Below are 19,541 nucleotides of genomic sequence, written 5' to 3'. Positions count from 1 at the left end.
TTTTATACATACTTTACTTTAAAGGGATAAGTCTTGCAATCTTGAGTGCCATCATTATTATCTGTAAAAATAACAGTGTAATTGTTGATATTTGTGTGGTGAAATCATACAGTAACATGATTAGATCCCATGACAAGGGGATGATCAGGTTTAATTTGTATAATTTGCATTTTTCACTGTGTTTTCACAAATGTGTCATACAAACTGCTACAGGACAACACAAAAAATAGCAAACGTGTTCATAATCTGAACCACAGCCGTGTTTGTGTTGCTGCTAACAACCACATGTCCGTGTCAGGGTCTCTCATGAGCTAATCTAGTGGTGAGCACAGCGTGGTGAACTGAGAGATGGCCTTCTTCAAGAGCTTCCAGCAGAACCTGCCGTCTGTCGACATTTCCTCCCTCTTGGACTCGGTCCACAGCCGCGTGGACGACTTGGCCAACGCCGTCAGCGACGCCACGTACGCCGTCAGCGACCAGCTGACCGAGCAGGTGACCACCATCATCAACAAGGTGGACGATGGGGAGAACAGCGGCGGCGGGCAGGGGGCTGCTCAGACGTCACCGGAGGGAAAGGGCGGCAGCAAGAGCCTGTGGCAAATGTCCAGAGACTCTGAAACGGGCAACGCCAACAACCAAGCCAGTGATTCAGCAGAGGCCGAGGCTGCCGGAGCCGGCCAGCCCGAGTGGGAGTGGAGGGACGGGTGCTGGCGAGTGAAAAAGACCGAGGCGGAGTTAGCAGAAGAGGAGAAGAAGAAGGAAGAGGAGCGGGAGCTGCAGGAGAAGAGAGAGCAGAGGAGGAAAGAGAGGAGGGAGAAGCAGCTGGAGAGAGAGGCCACTTCTCAGAGAATGAAAGAGGAAGCTCTAGAGGGAGAAGAGGAGGAGGAGGAGGCTGAGGAGAAACCGGACGAGAGCGAAGAGCCGCAGAGAATCGATGACTGTGATAAACCTCCTCCTTCACCTCGTCCTGAGAAAACTACTAAAGAAGAGGGAGGAGAGGAGGAAGAGATGGAGAACAGTGGTGAGAGAGAGGGGGACGACGAGGAGGAGGCGGAGGAGGAGGCGGAGCTTCCCGTACCTTCGTCCACGGCGAAAAAGAAAAAGTCGAGCAAGAAGAAGGGAAAGGGCGAGAAAGAGAGTGCAAAAAAGTCAGTGAAAGATGTGGAGAAAAAGAAGAGCAAGAAGAAAAAGAAGAAAAAGAAAGGCAACCAAGGTCAGAGGGTGTGTGGCGCTCCTCTTTCACCACTTCTTCTTCTTCTCCCTTAAACTCGTTAAAGTGAAATCTTTCACTCCTTGCTTTTTTTCTCACGTAGTATGTTTTAATCAGATATTATATATACAGTATTGTGTATAACCACAGCGTCCCGTCCATGTGTTCTGTGCAGACGGGGTTTTATCAGACAGCGAAGAGGACCGAGGTCACGACGCACAGAAGAGCGCCACCTCTGTGTGGAACAGCGAGCGCAAACAGTCCACCGAGCACGGAGGATACAGCAGCGAGGCGTCCAGTGAGCGCGGTGAGGACATCAACCTCTAAGAAAAACCAGATAATACTGATATACAGTACAGAGTAGAAGGAAACATCTAAAATATCATGTATTGTACTGTAAGTGAAGCGCTGCAATCAACAATTATTTCCATAATCGATTAATCTGTCAATTATTTTCGACTCGTTAGGTCTTTAAAGTGTCAGAATCTGGGAATTATGATGTTCTCAAATGTCTTGTTTTTGTCCACAAATCAAAATTATTCAGTTTTAATGGATTTCTTTGTCAAATAGTGCAAAGAAACCAGAAAGTATTCACATTTAAGAAGCTGAAAAAGCAGAAAGCTTGAAGCTCAAACCGATTAATTGATTATGAAAATGGTTTCTGATTAATTTAGTAATAGATGAATAGAATAATGCTTTCAAATAAAAGCATGAATGAATGCAGAATTCACAGTTAATTATGTTTTACTGACAAATTCCTGAACACAACTTCTCTTTATCTGATCATTTAAAACCTTTGAACTTCATAGCTTCAGACACCTGCTCGACGAATGACGTGATTTACCTTCTCAAAGCTCACGTAACATGAGCTTTGATTGGATATTCCATTCCATAAATGGCCGCTGGCTGGCTTTTCTTCATATATTATGTATTATATGAAAATGCTTTTGTGCCTTCGTGCACGACTCCAAACTTTCTCAAGACTTTTATACACACAATTCCAGACTGTGAAAAACAGTCTTTTCAAAACAGTGTTTAAAACCCTGCGCAGACACCCTGATACAGGGATGGATGTACAAAACGTGGGAAACCTAGTTAGTGAGTTAGTAAAGAAGATCTACCTGTGGGTTTCGTCACAGTTTAAGAGGTCAACTTGAGCAGACTGTGCGTGTCCTACATAATGAGTTTGTCTGCAGGACACAAGTATGTCTCGAGTATCGCTCCTTCCTTATCACATTACTCCTTCTGTGTCCTTCTCTGTCACGAAAAGCAGTAAACAGCATTCAGAGGATCAAGAAAGATCCGTCTCTCAATGAGCTCCAGCCTCCGCCGTACCAGGACAAGTGCACGGCCGCTGCCGCCGCCGCCACAGCCGTTGTGTCCTCTCGTTCCCGCTCAGAGCGAGGGGTTCAGAGGGGTTCGCCGCCGCAACGCTGCGACAGCTCCCGCTGCTCCAGTGAGGCCAGCGTGGAGCAGGACTCGGAGAGCTACCTCAACAAAGGCTGCGAGGAGGACATACCTAGTGACAGCACGGCTGTTCTGGGACCAGAGGTGAGGTCACTGTTGCCAAAAGCAAAAAACATGGAACAGAATCAGAGGGATTCACCTCTTCACGTTTTGTATATGTTCAAAAATTGTGGTTGTGAACATGTCTAAAATACTGTTCAGTGATACACAGGAGCCAAAGCTAAAACTGTAGCGACATAAAAACCCGCTGTTAGCTAGCTGAGATGTTGTTTGTCCTATAAAATGTGTTGTATCTTGACAAAGAGAAACAAAGGAAAGCTCTGCCACGTTATTTTAAATTCGTAAAGATAAGGAAATGAAGTAGAGAAGAAGAAGAACAGAATGCTATGAGGCTGCAGTACCACTGATAGAGGAAGAGGGAGACAGAGAGCAAGACAGTAGCTAAACTAGCTCCGTGTTTGTGTAAAGTACGATGGGAAAAATGCGATTAAACTGGTGAAAAAGTAGCTTCTCTACACGTTTGTCCAATTAAAAACAACTTGAAGTGAGAAAGAGAGAGTTTTTCAAAATAAACTTAAACATAAACACACATCTTGTCCACATTTTGTGTTGATCTTTGTCGCCATCTAAGCTAGATAAAAAAAAAAAAAGGGCAAAAATAGATGCCACCAATTATTTTTCCGACAGGTTTAGTTTGTAATCACGACAAGATCTATTTTCAAGTAAGTTTAAAGACATGAACACAGATACATTTATTTTGAATTACCTTGATCAAAGTTGGCTGATTATAAAATATGATGAATGCATCCATACCAAAGAATGTAAATGAGTGAGTTTCTTCCTCTCTCTTCCTTCCAGGATGGCTCTGGTCATCAGCTGCCCACTGCCTACGAGCCAGAGCCTCTGGCCAAATACGGAACGCTGGACGTCGCCTTCGAGTACGACTCCGGCGAGCAGTATCTGGCCGTCACCGTCACGGCGGCGACCGACATTCCCGCCCTCAAACAGACGGGGAACATCTCGTGGCAGGTCCACCTGGTCCTGCTGCCGACCAAGAAGCAGCGCGCCAAGACGGGCGTCCAGAAGGGACCGTGTCCCGTCTTCACCGAGACGTTCAAGTTCTCCCGGGTGGAGCAGGAGGCTCTGGGCGACTACGCCGTACGCTTCCGTCTGTACAGCGTGCGGCGGATGAAGAAGGAGAAGGTGCTCGGAGAGAAGGTTTTCTACCTGACCAAGCTCAACCTGCAGGGGAAGATGGCTCTTCCCGTCACCCTGGAGCCCAGCTCTGAACTCACTGTGAGAACTTTTTTGTTTATCTTTGGCTGTGTGACACACTTTATCATCGCATATTTGTTTCCATGACTAATGACCAAAAAATTATGCACATGACTTCATGTTTACGTGCCCCGGCACCGGAGTCCAGGCACCGTTTTACCAGTTAGCTCCGTTAGCTGCGTTAGCTCCTTACGAAAGTTCAGAGGTGCACGCCCTTAGAGCTTATGCGCCCGGTCAAACGCAGGATATGACGTCATTTCTGTTGCGCACCCGGTACACTACGGCGACCATAAACCTAGCTTTAGCGCCCGTTAGCGCGCCTAGAGTCAAACTGGAGTGGTCTGTTTATTAAACGAAAAGAGCATCGCTACAAATAACTGGTTTTTTTTAACTGTTTTTAAAGTTTAGCGTTACTTTAGAGACTCATTTTAACAATTGGGAGTCGCGTAAACGTGACGTCACGCGCATCTTTTTCTGGTTAGTCGTCATGTGCGTTAACGTTAAAATTCAGAGGTGCCTAGTGCTGTGACACCTTTTGGAGCTCACGCGCCCGGTCTGACACAGGATATGACGTAATTTTTGTTGCGAGCCCGGCACACTACGGAAGCCATAAACCTAGCTTGACTGGAAAAAGAAGCGTGATGTCATGTTTACGCGTCTCGGTGCCGTTTACCAGTTAGCGCTGTTAGCTGCGTTAGCTCCTTTAGCACCGTTAGTGCACCTACAGTTGAACTGAAGCGGTCTGTTTATAAAATTATGGCTATTATAAAATGAAAAGAGCAGTACTACAAATAACCAGCATACCTGTGTACTATTATGTTTTAAAGTTTAGTGTTAATTTAGAGACTCATTTGAACAATTGGGAGTCACGTAAACATGACGTCACATGCATATTTTTCCGGTCAGTCGTCGTGGAAGTGTGCCATGCGTTAATGTGTGTTAGCGTTGATGCCGTTAACGTACCCAGCACTTCATTTGTTTAATTACTAATCGAGGCAATAAGTGAATTTAGGTCTGTAAAGCTGAAAGTATATTTTAGGCCTCTAAAAATGTTATAGAACGTCAAAACAATTAGCAAACGTCTGTGTGTTTGGTCTGGCAGGGTTGTGGCTCTGTGGTGAGCGTGTCTCGCAGCGCGGGGGCTCTGTCCTACCGCTCCACGGAGGACTCCACCCTCCCCGAGATCCTCCTGGGTCTCATCTACAACTCCACCACGGGACGACTCTCCGCCGAGGTCGTCCAGGGCAGCCACTTCAAAACCGCGGCGTCCGACAAACCCGTCAGTAAGTGCCAAAAGTACATTTCCTGCTCGGTAATCCCCCCCCCCCCTCTCTCCTCCATTATCTGCCTAACTTCCACGGCTGAATGAGGAGCCGGGCGATTGCTTTGGCGGAGCAGATGGATGAGAGACTCTGTCAATGATGCACACATGCATTTAAATGTTGTCCCAGCAACAGGAAATCACCGCCGTGATGAGGCAACTGCTGCCCATCAGCATTTTCTATGAACGTTAACCTTCTGGTGTGAATCTGATCTTTATAGCATTCATGCTGACGATTATCTCTCTCTCTTTCCAACCTTGTGTGGTGTGGTGTGTGTGTCTGTGTGCGTTTGTGTGTGTCACAGATGGTCTGTTTTGTTGTGTTAAACACTTTGTCGGGGGACAGCTTTATATCATGAGAGGTGAGTCTTCAACTACGACTAATCGATGACTAAATTAATTACCAACTATTTCCATAATTGAATAGTCAGTTTGGGTGTCGTTAACTAATTAAAACAAACATGAATGTGAATATTACAAACCAGACATTTGAAAACATCATCATTTAGAGGTTTTCCAAACGCCAATGATCATTTTATGGATCAAAAAACAATAATACAATCATAATCGATTATGAAAATCATCATAAGTTGCAGCCCTAGTTATCTTTACAGTGTATTTTACTTTAAACCTGACATATTTTCCTCTATTCATGTCTAAATAAGCACATTAGAACAGCCCGAGAATGTACCATTTTAAATAAGTGTGTAAGAACAACACAATCTAATTATTTAAGTATCTACTCATGAAAAAAGTTTTGCCCTTTGTTTTGAATTTGAATTTTAGTTTGCTGTAATTTTGTCCCACACATTCATTTCGGTGTGCAGCTGTCATTCATCCATCCCATAATCAAACATCCTCATTTACTCCAGTCATTCCCAAATTTAAAAAATGGCACTACCGAATTTAATATGTTATAATCTTATAAAACTATAATATATTGTATATGTATAATATATACATATGTTTGTATAATATACAAACATATGTATATATATAAACCGAAATTTGGCCTCTTGAGTTTTAAATCACTCTTTAATTTGAGCCGCAAGACAGAACACGTCCAGGTCAGCGGACCTCCTCCACTCCTTAAACCACTGCTGCACATATCGCAGTACCCAAGTCCCGCCACTTGATGGCACTCTCTCACCACACACACTCTCCTTCCCTTTTCCAGACACCTACGTGAAGCTGACCATGCTGGACTCCAAGGGGAAGGAGATGTCCAAGTGCAAGACGGGCGTGTGCCGCGGCCAGCCCAACCCCACCTACAAGGAGACGTTCGTGTTCCAGGTGGCGCTCTTCCAGCTGTCCGAGGTGTCGCTGGTGCTGTCCGTGTTCTGCCGCCGCAGCAGCATGAGGCCCAGGGAGAGGCTGGGCTGGGTGTCGCTGGGCCTGAACAGCACCGGCGAGGAGCAGCAGGCGCACTGGACTGAGATGAGGGACGCCGACGGTCAGCAGGTTTGTCACTGGCACACACTCAGCGACACATAAGAGACCAACGGGATTTACGTTTGCGAGGTGCGACGAACCAGACTCACTTTATCGACTTTGTTTGCGTGTGTGGAGGGAAACAAATCTCCTGCCTCTGTACGGACAAAAGCTAGACAGCGAGGTACAGAAACTTCAGTGGAATCTGCATGGCAACACACTTAACTGTTTACAGGACAACGTCAATGTCTCTCTCTGAAAACCTGGACCAAAGAAGCTCCCGATACAGGACCAACCGGCTCCTCCTCCTCCTCCTCCTCCTCCTCCCATTATCTCTTGGGCTTCCCTGGACTTCAGCTGCCACACCAGCACATACCAGACATTGTCTTTATCAGTCACAGCCATTGACAGAAGAGAATGCAACTGTGAGAAGACTGTTACTTCAAAAAAAAAACGCCTACTACTACAGTACATGCTGCAACTGTGCTCCCGAGCCGTTTGTTTACACGCACATGAATCCATTCATTGGATGACCAGTTTCTGCTCTTTGTGTTTTTGCACAAAAGCAGACTTTCTTTTCTCTCTTTCATGTGTAACTCTGTGTAACTCTATGCATCTGACGCCACTTTAAAGCAGACAACTGAATCACTCTGTGTCCTCCGAGTCTCGTACTCACTCGCCGCTGCTGCTGCAGAGTCCAACAGAATTGGACGCAGCAGCTCGTACAGATTGAGCCTGTTTTCCTCCCCGACAACTCAGCCATGTTCATTCATGTAGAAACACGGTGCTTCCTGCTGAGGAGAGGAATATGCAAACGCCCCGCGCACTCCAATAAAAACCATGACAGGCTTCTCTCTGAGGCGCCGCAGACGACGAAGATGTGAGAAATGTGACCTTCTTCTTCTTCTTCTTGTGGAACAAAAGCCAGTGTTGAGTCGTTAAAAGAAAAAGCCATGAGTCAGAAAAGCCCTCCAAAAAACAAGACTGCACCACCACACCCTCACCCTCGCCTCAGTGGAAACCCTCTCCTCCTCCTCCTTGACCCTGTGATGTCAGATTTAAACTCTTCACCTCCTCTGTCTTCCAGAGTTCTGTAACAGTCTTCATCTTCTTCTTCTCCCCCTGCAGCTTTAATCATTATATGATTGTTTTCACTGGGTTCCATCAAACCAGATGTGTCGCATTCCTGCCACATAAAGAAATAAATGTTTGCAGATAAAAACATGCAGGGGGGGAAACGCACACACAGCCGCTGAAGTGATTCTTTTTTTTCTGCACAATTCCTGCTTAAACTAGCATTTTACAGTCAGACCAAGACACAGTTCTGCTCATTATCTCCTCGTGAACATATAAGAGCCAATATTTAACGTCTTTTTCCTTTTTTTCCCATTAGATAAATGGGATGTAATGAAATTTAAAAGGTGCTGGGAGGCAGCAGGTTTTATTCACTCTGGACAGAACCAGGGCCAAGCTTCATATTTAACGCTAAGATAAATACGAGAGAGCGGGTGAATTATTGTCGACTATATAAAAAGGCACACAGGGTTCGGTCATTTATCTCCATGTAGCAGCGACGTAGATGCTCGTTTCTCGACCGTATGTGGGTCAGCACTGAGCCAAAGCATGTTCACGACATGGATTACACACGTTAAATGTAATAAGCAGCACTTTCAAACACATACTAATGTTTTTGGATCAAATAATGGCATGGTTCTCAAACTGTGGCACTTGGAGAAAAAGCAACAAAAAGTTATACTGAATTATTATTATTATGAATAATAATATTAACAATAATAATAATAAGAGTAAATTAAAGAATAAATCTGCCTCCTGTGAAAAGTCCATAGCTAACATTTCTATTTTTCTCTTTTCACCACCACCTTTTTATATTATATACATATATATACACACACACACACACACACACACACGTATACACACACACATATATATATATATACACACACACACATATATATACATATAATACACACATATATATATATATATATACATATGCATATATACACATATATATATACATACATACATACACACACACACACATATATACATATACATACACACACACACGTATATATATATATATTACACGATAATGTGTTACTTCCAAGAGCTCCAATACTTCCTCGAGTGATTCTCTCGTAGAATAATGACCACTTAAAAGTAATTTGTTTAGCAGAAAATGTACAAAATAGAAAGGTAAAAGGCACGTCTGCTCACTCGAGTCGCTTTAAAGAAAAGCTCCAGTGTGCGATTTAATTAAATAGACGACCTGTAATGTACAATTTCTTCAAAATTAAGTTCTTTGTTTTCATTATGTCTTTTTAAGAAGTCAAGTTGTGAAGTTAGCTGCATTTGCTGCAATGTGCAGTCCAACCATTAGATGTCACTATTACTTACACACGCGTTATTTCTCACATTCGGCTAACCTGTGAAGTTCAGACTTAATTTGTAAAATTTCAAATTAAAGGCCCTGATTCGTTAAGTGTTGTATATTTAATACTAAATCTGGGAAAGAAAGAACATAACGGATATTGTTTTTTAACCATGTTGTGTTTTCTTTCTTTTTTTTTAAATTATCATTATTTCCATTCACCTGGCCTTCAAAAGGTACGTCTGACTCTTCCAGAGAAACTCTCCATTCTCTGCTTTAGGCCACGGAAAAACCAGCTGTGCCACAGACCGTAGAGGAGGAGAGGAGTTTTAACTTCCAAAACACCAGCTGACCCACAATTGCTCCCCGGGGACAGGTTTTAGCGTCGGACCAGGTTATTATGAGGCAATAAAAAACCTGCTGAATTGTGACGAGGAGGAGGGGGGGGAAGCCAAGTTGTTTTTTCCACAACATAAAATGTAAATTTGGGTTTGTTTTAGCCGCATTGCCAAGTGGAACCACGGTCATTAGGGGAAGCTGGCTCCGTGTTTAATGTGTTTTTTCAGAGAATATTTCCATGTGAATGTGTTTGCATTTCACCAGGAGGGTCGGGAACAGGTAGGTTTGGCTTATAAAAGACACTTTAACCAGTGTCCACTGGATTTCAGCAGCTCACTTTATCACATTTGCACTTAAAGACTCAGTCTCTGTGACCATGAGCTCGTTTTCCTTTAAAATACTCAGTTAAGCTGATGTTTTGTCATTTTATTGCATGAGTCAGTCACTTTAAAAAAGAAAAAAAAAAAAACTTTTTTCATAATATATTTAATAAATATACAGGAAACATGGATCTATGGGAGTTTTTTCGGGAAAAAAAACAAAACAATTTGGCTAAAGAGGATACTAATCTAATAAATATCTCTTTAAATTGGATCTGCTACAGGATTATTATTATTTTTTTAAGATTGACGTGGTCAAATAAAGAGTGGAGTACCATGCAGAGTACGTGGAGGGGCTTTCAGACTGCGTTTACTTTGTGCACTCAGCAGATTAATTATCGTACCTATTTGGCAAAAGGAAACATTCGTTTAAAAAACAGAAAAACAAAGTGAAACCAACATGGCCGATGCTAAAGTGACATTTCTGCCCGAGCTGGGAAAGTGAGCTCTATTACAACGGTTAACAAAAGCAGGACGGGGACACCGACGTGTATTCAGTCATGTTATAAAAAAATAATAAAAAAAAGACTTATTTGTTTTCTGGTGGAGAGTTAAAACAAGAGGATTTGACGTTCATAAAATATGAAGATACAGCCGATGATGATTTTAATCCCAGGATTAACATTTTTTTCCTTAGAATTCTGACTTATATCTCAGGATTAAGAACTTTTTTCTTAGAATTCTGACTTTGATCTCAGGATTAAGAAAGTTTTTTTTTTTTAGATCAGAATTCTGATTTTTTTTTTTCCTTAGATTTCTGACATTAATCCCAGGATTCAAGAACATTTTACTTAGAATTCTGACTTTAATCCCATGATTAATAACATTACTTAGAATATTGACTTTAATCCCAGAATTAAAGAAAATTTTACCTAGAATTCTGACTTAAATCCCATTGGATATTGATTTTAATCCCAGGATTAAAGAACACTTTACTTAGAATTCTGACTTTAAAATCAGGATTAAGATTTTTTTTTTTTTTTTTAATCAAAATTTTGAATTCCCTCCCCCCCCTCCCCCTTAGATTTCTGACTTGAATCCCAGGATTAAAGTACATTTTACTTAGAATTCTGACTTTAATTACAGAATTAAATAACATTTTACTTAGAATTCTGACTTTAATCCCAGGATTAAGAACCTTTCTAGTAAAAACCTTGCTAGAATTAGGGGAGCAATGAGGGTTAGGTACCTTTTATTTTTTGACCAGGTGGGGACTCAGACTGGCAACCCTTTGGTTACAAGCCACATTCCTTTTCCACTTATCCATGGGCTAACCCTCCTTAGCTTAGTTTAGCTGAAAAAGCAGCAACAAAAATCCACCTACAACTGCCAGTAAAATTTAAAAAAAAATTCAGCTTTTTCTGTATTTCATAAAGCAAGAAAAAAAGGGTTTAAACTAAATTGAAGACAGATAAACTCTCTGCCAGATTACAAATAAACATTTTCTCTCACTTTAATTTAATCTTCTTCTTTCTGTCAATCTGAATCAGAAAAACCAATTTTCTTCTTGTTGGCAGCTGTGATTCCCAACTACGCTGCGAGGGAAATGACATTTTTTCAGACATAAGTTAACACCGTAAAAAAACACTCATTTAGCGCAGGGGTGGCGTTTGTAAGCGGGACCAAAAACGACTAAAGTGGCGGCTGGTTTTCATGACACATCTGAGGCATTATGGTGACTGCGGACACACGACTACAGGACATGGATCGGGCCGACGTGATTCCCTGTTTCACACTAAATAATCTGTGTCTCATCTCCCACAGGCCGAGGACCTGGAAACATGAAGAGATTTACACATTTAAACAGCATTATTTTTAAAAAAAGAAAAGAAAAGAAAGAGTTTGTTTTCCAATAAAATACTTCTGACAATCAGTGCTTCTCTCGTGTACAAGAAGTACAGTTTAACTGTAATAAAACAGGAAAAGAGCGCAGTGAGACACCGTCACTTTTTGTTCTCCGCGCTGAAGCCCGTCGGTCACTCTTTTATCAGGCTTTTTAATCCGAGTTTATCCTGAAAGAGTTTCTGTACACTGTGTACAAAGCGTCGTTCCTGCAGGTTCAGAGGTGCTGATGATGACATCTGTAGTGGTTAATGATGGGAGCGTGATTTGAAGAACAATGAATCGGGGAGGGAAAGAAAAGCTTTGTGTTGTTGGCAGTGGAGCTTCCACTCTTCAATTTTTCAGTAGATGTGGAGTTTTAACGTCGTCTCTTTCCACATGGGTGAACGCTCGAAGCGGAATTTCCCTCCAGTGCATCCGTCAATCGTCTCCTGCTCTCGTTAAGTACTTTCCCACTCCGTCAATTCCACTCGGCTTCTGGGCCACCGATGCTAGATGAACTTGAAGCACTTGGTCTTGTCGTGGGGCAGACGAGTCTTAAAGAGCACAGAGTCCACGCGGAACTGCGTGTACAGCAGCGGCATGTAGCCGTAGACCTTGACGAAGAAGTTGATGCACTTGTGGCGCTCGTGGAAGTGCGAGTCGTCATGCGAGAGGGCCTGAGGGCAGCCGGGACAACGAAACGTCCAACGAGACGTGACCTAACAACAGATTCAGACAAGAGTTCAGTTATGATATTCATGTTTCCCTTAAGACTTTTATTTTGTTCTGGTGGTCAAAAAAGTTTGAAATTCAATAGATGAAAGACATGAAAACATGCATTAATCTCCAAGATTTAGCAAGACAATTATTAAACTTGCATGTTTAGCCTGTGTTTAGGAGCTACTAGTACTAGCCCATGTTTAGGAGCTACTAGAACTAGCCTGTGCTTAGGAGCTACTAGAACTAGCCTGTTCTTAGGAGCTACTAGAACTAGCCCGTGCTTAGGTGCTACTAGAACTAGCCCATGTTTTGGAGCTACTAGAACTAGCCCATGTTAAGGAGCTACTAGAACTAGCCCATGTTAAGGAGCTACTAGAACTAGCCCATGTTTAGGAGCTACTAACTAGAACATGTTTTGGAGCTACTAGAACTAGCATGTGCTTAGGAGCTACTAGAACTAGCCCGTGTTTAGGGGCTACTAGATCTAGCCCATGTTTTGGAGCTACTAGAACTAGCCCATGTTACAGGGCTACTGGAATTAGCCCGTGATACGGAGCCCATGTTTATGAGCTACTAGAACTAGCCTGTGATGATGAGCTACTAGAACTAGCCCATGTTTAGGTGCTAATAGAACTAGTGTGAGAAGTGCATGAAGAAGTGCATGAAGAAGTGCTCATATCCAGTAATACCAATGATGTGCCTCAGATCTGATGTTTTTTTCCAGGGTTGTGACGACAGAAATCTCATTCTCAATCTCATCATTCTGATTTTTAAGACACTTCATTATGTGATCTATTTATCAGATCTATAGAACTGATCTGTGTGTCCTTGTCCATGTCATATCAGAATCCATGCAGCTTTTTAAAGTCTATTCACATACACTGTGTTGAGTGTTGTTGTCACGGACACCAAACTGCTGCAGCAGTGCAGCAAAAAATCAAACAATGGAGAGTGTGGGCATGTGTTCCGTTTCACACAATGGCAGCATTCACACATCAAAACCAGATGGAAGACACTCGTAGTTATGATGGTGATCTGTGTTGAATGGGATTTTTATCAAAATGGCTGTTCATGGCTGATCCTGAAAGCATTTTTTCCTCCATCTGTGACTTTCAAGGTTGTAATGAAATAAAAGACTTGATTTTTTTCCCTCATAATAACCATGACTCTTGTGCATATTTATGGATTTTCAGTGAAAACGAGCTGCGAACAGGAAGTGCCCTTCACCATTTTGACTGACATCAAGAGATGCTCCTGATTCATGGGGTGAGAGGCCGAGTAAAAGTAGACTGAACTGACAAATGTTGAAGGGGAGAAAAAGAACTGCTCTAAACTCACTCTGACTGTTCTCAGATCAGCGGCGGTGATGCAGACAAAAAATCCAATGCATAAAAAGCTGTTTATTTTCTGCTTTGTTTGTTCGCTTCGGACACGAAGTGAAATGAAGTCTCTCACTGTTTATTTTTAACTTTTTTTTTTTTTAACACAAAAGTCAAACTTTCAGATCCATTATTCACGCAGCGTCCTCCTCGCAGCCAAACGCTGTCACGCAACGCACTCCATCAAAGACGGCCTTAATTCCTCCTGAAACAAGCCTGAATATTAACACCTCTCTAAATCAAAAAGTTTCTGTTACAACTGCTTCCCTGCTCTGATTGGGAAGAAGTATATGTATATATACACATATACATACACGTACATACGTACATATGTATGTATGTATATATATGTTCCTATTCCTTTCCACTGGAAGGAATTTGACCTTCCAGTGGAAAAAATCCAGGATGAAAATGGGGCATAACGGACAAATTCGATCTTGTGTTTTAATTTACAATTTGAGTTGAATATTGGACGTGTCACTTTGAGTAATGGCGCGGCTAAGTGGGCAAAATTATAAATACACGGCTGCCCCAGGGGGAGTTTTTGTCGAAGCTCGAGCGCAGCCAGACCGACTGCGTCCTGCTCCGTCGTCCACTGACCTTTATGGGAGGCTTGCGAGTGATGTGAGACACCAGGAAGTTCATGGCGATGTCCTCGCAGTTTATGTACTCGTCCACCATGTCCCTGATGGCCTGGGGCATCACGTAGGAGTACAGGTAGGCGTAGTACTGCGGGGACACAGAAGACACAAGGAAATTATTGTTTTTTGTAAATGATTACCAATTATTCAACGATTACTGATTGTTTACCCCCCATTTGATTAAAAGAATAAGGGCTGCAACTGTTATTTGTTAGTTTTAACTACAACAACAGAACAATGCAAAAAGTTGGATCATTATCATGGTATCGTAACGTGTATTGATGTACAACTGTATTGAGACAAGGTGGAAGGAAGGAAAGGCATTCTGGGAAATGAAATATGCTGAACTTTAGTGGGAATAATGTTGTTTCCATCATGGAACAGCTTGATTTGGTACAGTACGGCACAGTTCGGAACAGTAAAGCCCTTTGGTTCGGTTTGGATGTACCTTTACTTGGTGGGAGACGCGAGAGATGTAGCGTGACGTTGAACCGACAACAACACAACGGAGCGGCTTGTTTTGTGTCTGTTTGTCTCAACAAGACGTTAAGATTTGTGACAATAGGGTGTCACACAATTCAACGCCGGTCACAATAGAACAACGCTTTTCTGTCGCCCAATCAGCTGACTGTCATGGTCTAACTCCACCCGTACTGTACCGTACTGAACTGTTCCACTCGGTGGAAACACGCCAAAAAAGTGCTTCTTACTATGGTTCAGAGCCAGAAGCAAGAAAAGTAACAGGATAATTTTTGCAACTTGGAAAAAAGCTCCCACACCTTGTTAAGTCTTTTGCTGCTCAGTTCTTCATTAGCTCTTCACTGCAGTCCTGGCACATAATTAAAACAAGCACTTCCTGTTGTGCACTGCAGTGTCAAATGAACATTGATGTAGTTTTTATTTGTTTAAAAAACAAAACAAAAAAACAATGAGCCAGCACTAAAAATCCTGCATTGAAGGGTTTTTCTTTTTTTTGTAATCCAGAAATGAGTTTGTGATACAGCTCCGATATGGATAAAAGATTGTGTGTGTGATTGTTTATTTTTGTTTATCTGACCTTATGGAAGAAAGCAGCTCCTGTCAGGACCATGGAGAGCTCACAGGAGTAGTTGGAGTTGTAGAGCCACGACTGATGGTTGACATCCCACGCGTGATACCTCCCAGGGAAACCCACAATTCGATCTCTGGCCTCGCGCCACACTCTGAAAAACACACATACAGGACGCAGAATTTCTTATTTTCAAACACTCACTTCTGTGTCTTTAAGTGGGTATTTGTAATAGTGTTGAGTGGTCATTAATTTGTATCCGTCTGTGCGTATGGCATCTCTTTTGCATCCATCTGCTTGGGCTTGTCATCTATGTTGAGCCACGTGGCAACTCCAGTCCTCTCGGGACCAATTAAGTCTCCATTTTTGTTTGTCTTGTACTCGTGTTTGACAGCGTTATCCGACAACAGTTAAACACCAAAATTTCACTGTTGGCTCAAATATGCGCACACGTTGCAGGACAAAAAAAACCAAACACGTTTCAGTTAATCAGCTGAAAATCTGAACAAGGGCACAACGTATTAAAAAGAAGCTAATGTTAAAACACACACATGATTTTCTTCTTTAAGGAGAGTGGAAATGAGGAAATGTTCCTCGTAAATTCAGTCGAGGGGTGTGAGGAAGTGACCTCGCGCGCACACAGTCGCAGAAAAGCAATTTTGCCTGTCTGGACAAGCAGCGACAGCCCCGAGTCTGAGCAAGGGGGGGGGGGGGGGGGGGGGGGGGGGGTTGAGTTTGCAAGAGAATCAACTCCACAGCATACTTTTAAGATCTTTTAACCGCAGCCTTTTAAAAAGTACAATATTATTACATCATTAAACATTAAATACGAGACGTTGATGAAACATTTCCCCTATTTATTTCCTCCGGTTCTGTTTCTCAGGGTAAATTCATTTGGTCTGTGTGAATCAGTTATTTCAGGAATGTGACACTTCTGCTTTTTCACTACTGCATTTTTTTGGGGCCTTTCCTGAAATTTCAGCTCTCTTTCACTAATACTTGATACTAGAAAACGAGTTAGCTGTAATTTAATTATTCTCTGTAGAGCTCCCATGTGTTTATCCTTCCACCGTCACTGACCTGAACCCAAACATGATTTCATCATGGCGAAGGTGAGCGTCGTCGTCAATCGACAGAATGGCCTCGGTCTCCACGGCGTCCCAGGGAAGGAATCGGTTATTGAGGCTGTTTTTCTCCGTGCGGACAACCTGCAGACACGACACGGCAGACGGAAAAGGTGCCTTTTTTAAAGGTCGGGTAATTTGAGCACTTTTATATCAGATCTATTTCATGATTAAATCGGCTCCTTAAAACGACTTTAGCACTAAATCACTGCAAATTTTTGGTATGATTAAAATTCAGGATTGTACATCATTTATGTGCATCTTGCACTTTAATAAGTTCTTGCTGGTTCACACGAGAGAAACAACATAGCCTCAAATTCGACAAATACAAAGCCTAGCTCTTTAGTTCTCTCACAGTTTTATCACTTACTCACAGGCTCTTTCACACACGTACGCCGTGAAAATGAAATGGATTAATATTTTATACTTAAAAGTCTTAATTCAAAAGCAGAACTTGTAATTCATGCATGTCAGGTTTCTTCACACCCTTCTAATAAAGCTGCTGGTGATTTGTAAGAGCTCCTGCAGAGTTTCAAAGAGGCACAGATGATTTTTGAAGAAGTTTGCACCGCCTCTGACACATACTGCACATTACAGACCTATATAATTATGATCATTTGCATATTTGATTGATGAAAATTATTTTTCTCCAACACTCACCACAATGGGCAGGCCAATGTCGGGCCACAGCAGGTCATCTGAAGGAGGTTTGGGTGAATTCCACACCACCACCACCTTGTTCAGGTAGGGCAGCCCGTTCAACCTCTCCAGAGAGTTCATCAACACCTCCTCCCTCTCGTACGTGAGCATGACCACCGTGAACTGTTCTCGGGGAACGTTGCCTCCCAAAGCTGCCTGAAACTCCTTTCCCGAGCCCCCCGTGCCTCCACCTATGGGCCTGAAACCAGTACCGGAGCCCAGGAATTTGGCTTCAGAGGGCAGCACGGGGTCCAGAGGAGTGTGAGGGAACAGATGAAAAGGTCCCGGTGCCCGGTTCCACGCTCTGTACGTGTCTACGGCTGTGTACGTGAAGTTGCGGAGAAAGCGTGGCGAAGCGTAGGGGGGCTCCGTCTCGACGGGACCCAAATCCAGATCACCGTTGTCAGCCAGGTTGGCGTCAGTTCCTGCCAGCTTCCCAGCTTTGTGAGGAATCTCGTGGGCAGGTTCTTCTTTGATGGGTGCAGCTGGAACCTGGATGCTGGTTCTGATGCTCGCCAGGATGGTGCTGAGAACATTCTCCGAGGTTGAGAAGTAGGCCTCCCACAGGAAGCGACCCTGCCGCCTCATAGCTAGCATGTCGTTGTCCGACAGGCTGCGAAGCAGGAAGTGTAGCTCCGTGACACGAGGTTTGGGGACTATAATGACCGCTTCACTCCAGCGGATAAACTGGTGGTACGGTAGTCGGGAGTGGTCGCCCAACACGACTGGAATTGCTCCAACTTCTAAGGCCTCGAAGAGCCTCATTCCGCAGCCAGCGGAGGCCACCAGCTGTCCATCTCCTGGAGCAATCACAAGGGCAAACGTAGAAGCCTTGAGCACCTCCAGCCTGTCGTCCCTCTGTCCACAGAGAGACCACTCAGTTGGCAGACTTGGCTGAGGGTCCTTACACGTGAACTCCACCAGCACCTGATCCAGGTGGCTGTCCTGCACTGCCTTCAGGGTGCCAATGATGCGATCGTCGTAGTCAGCCGGCGGGTCTCCTTCCAGCTCCTCCTCGAAAGACTGAGGGGGCGATTCTTGTAAGCTGCTCCTCAGTGACTCCACCCGCTCTCCCTGGAAGGTGAACAGGTATTTCCTCTTTACCGGAACTTGAGGAGGCACCTCCAAAAAGTTTGGCTCTGAAAGAGCATGAACCAGCGGGGACACCACCAAGTCAAAGCCCTCACGGTACTGCTGCTCAAAAAAGGTGGACTGAGCGACCGCTGCCCGTCCTGCACTCACATTATACAGGAAGTTCTGCGTCATGGACTTTCTCGAGAGATGCAAAAGTACATGGTTGTGTCCATCGACCCTCCAGTAAGGTAGATTTTTTAGTTGTTTCTCCAGCTCTGAAGGTAACGGCAGTGGACGGGAAGAGGACTCTTCGAGCTCCCCAACCAGTACCAAATACAAACAGGCAATATCGGGATTATCAGTCACATAAATGTTGCTTTTAACTGATGCCGCAAAAGCCTGCTTCACCAACGGGTCAAGAAAGCCCCCCCATGGATAAGACCCTGTGTCATAGACATACACAGGAAACCCCGATGTAAGAGGGCAGCGTCCATAGTTGAAGCAGGAGCGCAGGCGGCAGAAGCGTGCAGACTTCGGTGGTGGCAATCCTTGGTCTTCCTTGTCTGGAAGTAACTTTACAGGCAGCGACAGTTTAGGCTGGTTCTGAGCCATGAGTTCTTTATAAGAATGCTCCGTCTGGCTAATAACATTCTTTAGCTGCAGCAGGTCCTGCTTGGCGCTGTCAATGCTGCGCTTGCAGGCCTCGATGCGCAAGTTGAGTCGCGCAATTTCCCCGTTGAGCTCCTGCCGCTTGGCCTCCAGCTGCAGCAGCTCCTCGCTGACCGACTCGCGGATGCGGCAAAGGTCTTGCACGTGCTTGGTTTCGCACAGTTCGCCGCCAGGCCGAGGCACAAACATGCGGTTGTCGGGACCTCCGGCTTCATCGATGGTTGTGAGGTAGTAGTGGGCGATCAGTGGGAAAAAGACCAGGATGAAGAAGAGCATGAAACTGAGCCACGTGAGACGCACGCGCCGCAGCACCCATGGCTGGCCTCCAGCCCCTACCCCACCGCCGATACGCTGCATTGTCAACTCCCTCAGTCTGCTCCTTGCCCCATCAAGGAACCGTTGCTATGGGGATCAGCAGCAGCCATCTTTAACCTTGTCAGCAAGGCAGCGGGATGGATACTAAATCATCAAGCTGGGATGAAGCCGTGTCCTTGTGTAAAGGTCATCTGAGGCCGTTTTCCCTCCTCTCGAGGATCCGGTGG

At 44.0% G+C, this 19,541-nt stretch overlaps 2 protein-coding genes across 2 annotated transcripts; one reads left to right on the top strand and one right to left on the bottom strand.

The window, feature by feature from the left end:
* Positions 1-348: 348 nt before the first annotated feature.
* LOC310934804 (synaptotagmin-14-like) lies at positions 349-6,767 on the top strand (the record flags this gene model as incomplete). The annotated part of the gene is made up of 8 exons (XM_083898602.1): positions 349-891; positions 1,030-1,213; positions 1,386-1,517; positions 2,484-2,761; positions 3,536-3,973; positions 5,055-5,235; positions 5,579-5,635; positions 6,451-6,767. 8 exons carry the CDS (start codon positions 349-351, stop codon positions 6,765-6,767), a joined length of 2,130 nt encoding a protein of 709 aa, XP_083754728.1.
* Positions 6,768-11,786: 5,019 nt separating this feature from the next.
* Positions 11,787-19,356, bottom strand: extl3 (exostosin-like glycosyltransferase 3; the record flags this gene model as incomplete). The annotated part of the gene is made up of 5 exons (XM_083898958.1): positions 11,787-12,364; positions 14,345-14,473; positions 15,443-15,587; positions 16,514-16,641; positions 17,218-19,356. 5 exons carry the CDS (start codon positions 19,354-19,356, stop codon positions 12,155-12,157), a joined length of 2,751 nt encoding a protein of 916 aa, XP_083755084.1. The 3' UTR covers positions 11,787-12,154.
* Between the last annotated feature and the right edge of the window lie 185 nt (positions 19,357-19,541).

This window comes from Microchirus variegatus (assembly GCF_963457635.1).
Source record: "Microchirus variegatus genome assembly, chromosome: 12".
Taxonomy (NCBI): domain Eukaryota; kingdom Metazoa; phylum Chordata; class Actinopteri; order Pleuronectiformes; family Soleidae; genus Microchirus; species Microchirus variegatus.
The sequence above is the reverse complement of the archived record's forward strand: the minus strand, read 5'-3'. Positions and strand labels throughout refer to the sequence as shown.